At 28.3% G+C, this 6,533-nt stretch overlaps 1 protein-coding gene across 1 annotated transcript; it reads left to right on the top strand.

The window, feature by feature from the left end:
• LOC121212633 (zinc finger protein CONSTANS-LIKE 5) lies at window positions 1–1,988 on the top strand. The gene is made up of 2 exons (XM_041085802.1): window positions 1–598; window positions 1,276–1,988. Exons 1-2 carry the CDS (start codon window positions 83–85, stop codon window positions 1,645–1,647), a joined length of 888 nt encoding a protein of 295 aa, XP_040941736.1. The 5' UTR covers window positions 1–82; the 3' UTR covers window positions 1,648–1,988.
• The last annotated feature ends 4,545 nt before the right edge of the window (window positions 1,989–6,533 follow it).

The following is a 6,533-nucleotide window of genomic DNA, read 5'->3' as shown; positions in this document are numbered from 1 at the left end:
CTAATTTTCCTGCCTCGCTAAATACACACAGCCTGTTGTAAAACTCCACGTTGATTCCAAAGATCTCACCCCATCAACTGAAATGGCTGCAAAGCATTCGGACGCCTGTAAACCAACAGCTACCGATCCAGATTTTATGTGCCTGAGTTATGATTCTTCCACCGCCATCCATGGCTGCATTGGGAGGGTGTTGATGTGCGACGTTTGCGAGCAAGTTCCGGCTGCGTTCACTTGCAAAGCCGATGCCGCCGCGCTTTGTGTCGCTTGTGATGCCGATATTCACTCCGCTAATCATTTGGCTCGTCGTCACTACCGTGTCCCGATCGACCCTTTTCTTGGTCCACAAAAAGAGGATGTAGTAGTGATGGGTTCTTGGTCTTTGTTACCTGGTTTCAATCATAAACTGGTTGAAACAGAGGATTTGGGGATTTCAGAAATGGATCCATTTATTGATTTGGAGTACCAGGATGGATATCATGTTTTACAGCATCATAATTTAGGTATGGAAAGCTTAGTTCCAGTTCAGATCGAACCGGCAACAACAGTTCCAGTGGTCAACCCTATTCACTTCTGCCAATCTCAGTCTCTCAGCCATAGTGTACGTACTTCAATCCTATTTCTCGGATTATATCTCTATTAATATTAAAATTTGAGTTTGATATCATGAGCAGGCAGGGGCGAAGGCAAAAACGCAACTATTGTCCTTGACCCTCCAAAATGGTGGATTTGACATTTAACCCCTTAAAATTTTATGAAATTACATATTAATATTATGATAAAATTATACTTTGAGGCTTCTAAATTTATGATTCATCTACCGCCCCTTAAAGCAATTTTTTTGACTTTGCCCATGCGAGCAAAAGAGTGAAGCTAGAAATTTTTGGTTGGAGAGTCAAGATAAAAATATAAATTGTTGGGAGGCCAAGGGTTAAATCAATTTGATAAGTTTTAAGGGGGCTAAAATTGCAATATAGTCTTTTTATTCAAGGGGCCAAAGCCTCTGCTAGCACTTTTAGATTTACCCCTTATTACGAGTCAATTAGATAACAATTCACTTAGATAATGATGAAAATACATTTATTTTACAAAGCAAATTATGTTGTTTTAAGGATATTTTTATTATTTCATATCTTATATATAAAGAAATTAATTTATAAATACACATAATATGATTAAAACCAAATATATTTATCATATAATTTAATTTTTTTTACTTATATTGAAACCAAATATATGTATAGATTTTGATGTGGACAATTAAATAAAAATTTTCAGGTATCGTCATCCTCGGTTGAGTTAGGTGATGGGAATTCTTTATCAGATATCTCATGCCCATTAAGAGGTACCACAACTGATCCAAGCATACTCATATGCAACAACCAAGTAGACCAAGTTGGTTCAATGGATCGAGTGGCTCGGGTTTTGAGGTACAGAGAAAAGAGAAAGAAGAGAAAATTTGAGAAAACAGTTCGTTACGCTTCACGAAAAGCCTACGCTGAATCAAGACCGAGAATCAAAGGTCGTTTCGTTAAAAGAACTCAAATCCATAACCGAGTTGACCATCTCTGTAACTCGGCAACATCACCATCATCATCAACAACGACATCCCACACGCATTACTACGGTATCGTCCCATCTTTTTTATGAAAGGGAAACGTGGAAAAATGAAACCAAAAAATTTAATTTTAGTGATGATATTGTAAAATTCCACTAGTTTATGTAGCAAGTAGAATAATAATCCCAAGTCCATTAAGATTGAGGAAGATATTATGTAACCCAAATAACGGTGATGTTTTTGGTAGCCGTTGATATTTGGGGCTTTTAGGGTTATACGCAAGCAGATGTTAGAGTTCTAAGAACTGATATTTTGCTTGCAGTTCTGAAAAAAATGAAGCCCTTTTCACCATTTTTATTGAGAGGGGCTTCTTTTGTTTTTATGTTACTAAAGTTTGACTTGGGTTTTTCTCAACTAAATTTTTTTTATCGTTCATGTCTATGTTACGGATTATATTTGGGATTCATTATTACTTCTCTCAACAATATCGAAATCAAGATTTGAACTTTTATTTATTCTTGGAAATGCAATGCATACCTTTTTGGTCTCGACACTTTCTTCTTTGGTTCCCTTTATTTAGAGGTGATTATAAGACGGGCCTCAGTAGAATTTTAGACTCAAGTTCAGCCTAAAAAATGAGTCTAAAATTTTGCTCAAACTCGGTTTGGATAAAAATGCTAAAACTTTTGTTCGGTCCATTAATATTAATTTTTTTATATAAAAATAAAATTTAAAAATATAATATATCAAATACATTAAAAATATTAAAATAAATGTTTTCCAACAAATTAAAAATAAATTAAAAAATTTTTTATACTTAAATAACACTAAAATATGTGAAATTTAGCAAAAATAATACTTTTAAAATTGTAACAAAATTAATAATAAAATAATAATAACAAAATAGTAGCAATATAATAGCAAAACGACGTTAAAACAATGACAAAATAACTTCTTTTTTTTTTGCAAACTCAAGTTGGGCAAGGCTTGGGCAAAAAAAAGTTCATCAAAACTTGACCCGTTTAGAAAATAGGTCTCATTTTTTGTCCAAGCCCATTTTTCTGGTCTATATTTTTTTCAAACCCTCTCATTTTTCAAGCTAACCTTTAGCCCAGGCCGAGTGGCCCGACCTATGATTAGGTCTACCTTTATTATAGAGATTAAATCAAATTAGTTTATTTATTATTAAATAGATTAATTTAATCTTATTATTATTAAAAAAGTAAATAAAACTAAATCGTAGACATCGAATTTTTTTTTAAATTTATTATTCAACTTGATTTCATTTACAAAAGTCATAAAAACTTTCACAACATTAAATTTATTAAATAGTAAATAATATATATATATATATTAAAACAATAAATGTTAATTCTATCGATTGCTAGCTTTATGTGATTTTTTTTAGAGTAAATAGACTAAATTTACCTATTTAATAATCGAGTCATAAATTTAATCCTATTTCTATAATAGAGAGCTATCAAATATTTTCACCTTCAAAATTATGGTGGAGAATTACATCAATAAGATTTAAAGTATGATATCCAACAATGAACCTTAATTCCTGCTTCCATATGCTGTTAACTACTGTATAAAATAAAATAAAATAAAATAAACTAATTGCATTTAAAATAAGATAATAATCCTATGTTAAAATTTTTTAGAATGTAGGCTTGGTTTCTCTGATTTGAACATCTATTATGGACTCTAATATTGGGCCTACCTAAGATTCAGCCCATGGGCCATCTCATTTTACATTTAGGGTGCTCACTCCTATGATGAAAACCAGAAAAAATGAACCCCATAGAGAAGTATTGCTTTTCTTTTTACTTTCATCATTTGATTAATTTTTAATTTTATTTTTAATATTATAGTCTTGATTCAAATAGGAGTAGTTAAATTCGTTTGGTCGAATTTTATTAATGCTCTCATACTATGAGTAAGTTGTGGATTTAGTCATTGTTCTTCAATTTAATCATTTTAGTCTCTTTACTTTTTTAGATTTTGAAATTTCAATTTTGAATTGAATTGTAGCCACTAAATCCATTAACAACAATGGCATGGCATTTTTGTGAGTATTATATGAAAATTGTAATAAGATCTTGGAAATAGAAAATTTTAATTTAATAGATTAAGTCAGATTAGACTAAAGTATAGAAACTAAATGTACAACTTATGTAGAGTATAATGATTAAAAACATAATTTGACTAACAGGTAAATTGAGACAACTAAACTATTCATGTAGCGGTAAAAGATTTGTATTATCAAGTCTTAAATTGATATCTAATCATGGGTTCAAAGCTTGGATAATCTTTACTTCTTTATAAATTTATTTTTATCTCCACTGACCAATATTTTCCTCAAAAGAATATCATTGTTTATGCATATTTTTGTCTTAGTTTTTTTTTTTTTTGGAGGGGGAGAGTTTGACTAATATAAATACAGTACATTCACAAGTACAATACAAATATATGTTAAACTAACTACAATGTAAAATTAAATTAATGTAAAGCACAAAGGACGGAAATTAAACAAGAATTGAACTAAAAAAGAAGAAGATAAAACTCGTAAATAACATATGCATAGAATAAAAACCCACACATCGTAATTATTTATAATAAAATTGGAAGACATCCACTTTAACTAACGAACCAAAACCTCATTTACCAAGTTGTAAGGAACCTTGGAATAATGTATTCTAATTGAGTTTATACTTCCATCATGTACATTACATTTATTATATAAATAAATAAATAAGACAATCATAATTTGTACGGCTATTAGATTTAGACCTAATCATGGGTTGAGTCATTCAACCCTACTCGAAGGCTCGCTAGAAAAGTGAGAGGGTTTGGGTAAAAATATAGACCCGAAAAATGGGTTTGGGCAAAAAGTAAGGCTCGTTTTCTAAATGAGGCGAGCCTCAAGTAAGCTTTTTTTAGCCCGACCCGAATTTATGAAATCAAAAACTGTTGTTGTTTTTTACTGTTTTTTCACTATTTTTTCATTGTTTTGATATCATTTCGCTATTATATGGTTATTATTTAGATATTGTATAACTCTTATTTTATTATTAATTTTACTACTATTTTAGAGGTATTTGTTTGCTAAGTTGCACTTGTCTTAGTGTTTTTAAGTATAATTTTTTAATTTTTTTTTCAATTATCGGGAAACATTTATTTTAATGTTTTGGATTTATTATATTTTTTAAATTTATTTTTATATAAAAAAATTTAATACAGGCAAACCAGACCGAGCTTAGATTTTAGCATTTTTATTTAGATTAGACTTAGGCAAAATTTTAAGCTCATTTTTTGGGCTAAGACTAAAAAACGAACCTAAAATTTTAATTTGGCCCAGCCAAAACTTAGCACGGTACACGATCCACTCTAATTAGATTGTGAAATGTTTATATATATATATTTGTATTTTCTTATGGAATTTAAAATCACTATTTTGATAAATGATTACTTAAAATTAAAATATTTGTGTTAACTCAAAAAGGAAAAAAAGAAAAAAAGAAAATTATAATGACGAAAGTGGTAAGGAAAAAGTAGACTAAATTATTTCACAAGCAAAGAACTATTGTACGACAGTTAAGATTTTATATTTATTGTCTTTTTATCACTTTTTAAAGGAATTTTTTAATTTTAATATGAACCAAAAATATAAATATTAATATATTTATATTCATAATTTTCTTTTAACTTTTAAAAAGGATTTCTTCTTTGTTGCAATAGGTAACGGTGTTAATTTAATTAAAGTTTAATCAATAAATATTTATATACATATATCAGGGTAAAACTAAAGTAATTTTACATGAATTAATTTTTTTAAATTATTTTTTTATGTAAAAAACTTTCAATCGTTTAATAAATAATAATATATATAATTATTTTAATGATATAATGGAGATATGAGATTGAATCGAAAATTTTCATGCATAAAATATATAATTATATTAATAAATTTATGATTAAATCGTTAAAATAAATAAAAAAATATAAAATACCGATATAAATGATAAATTCAACCCAAGATTTAATATTAATCAAAAGTTTATTTGCGATTGCACCAAGAGTTTGATTTGCACTGGAACAAAATGTTTTTGACTACTTTTTCTAATAAACACAAAATATGGCCATTCAACATAAATAGTAATTACTTTTCTCTTCCATGTTATGATATACCAAATTATGTTACTTTTGAGGATCTAAAAATCTTCTAAATGTGAGAAAACTTTCCCAAAATTTCAAAGAATTTAATATTTCTTAAATCAGATCTTTTAAGCTCGAGTTTTGTGAATTAAGAAAATAATAATAAAATAATTTTATTTCTGTTTAAAATATGAATAAACGAAACTTGTAATTTAATCAAATCTTAATGTGATTCTTGTTCTGTTTATCGAGTCGAATGATAAGGAACTCAATACCATTCGAATCTTATAGATAGAGAAATAATGTTGAGAAAGCTTTGCTTCAATTTAAGGTTTGATTCAACTGAATTCGAAATTTAATATGATTGCTGAACCAAGGGCTGTGCTAGGGGTCTAGCAAGGGCCCTAGTCCCCTTAAAATGTAAATTTTCACTTTTGCCCCTTTAAGCTTTACAAGATTTTAATTTTGTAAAATGTAAAATTACACTTGAGCCTCTTAAAGATGATAAAATTTTGATTTAATCTTTTAAAGTTTATAAAGATATAAGCTATAAAAATTGTAGAATTGAATTTTAACTCTCACAAAAATATATAATTTAATTCCAGCACTTCAGTAAAACTTGAGAAAAATTTTCTGAATTCACCCTTATAACGAACATCGAACATCGAATTCAAGGAAGAAAGTGAATTCTTGCTTACATTCAATCTCATTAAAATTTACATTTATCGAAATTATTAGAAAATAAAAAAGAGATTAATATTGAGTCGAATGATAAGATATATTATACTTTAAAAAAGAAAAATTAATAGAGATGATAATG

Source organism: Gossypium hirsutum, chromosome A13 (genome assembly GCF_007990345.1).
Source record: "Gossypium hirsutum isolate 1008001.06 chromosome A13, Gossypium_hirsutum_v2.1, whole genome shotgun sequence".
Classification (NCBI taxonomy): Eukaryota; Viridiplantae; Streptophyta; class Magnoliopsida; order Malvales; family Malvaceae; genus Gossypium; species Gossypium hirsutum.
This window is presented reverse-complemented; position numbering and strand designations above follow the sequence as displayed.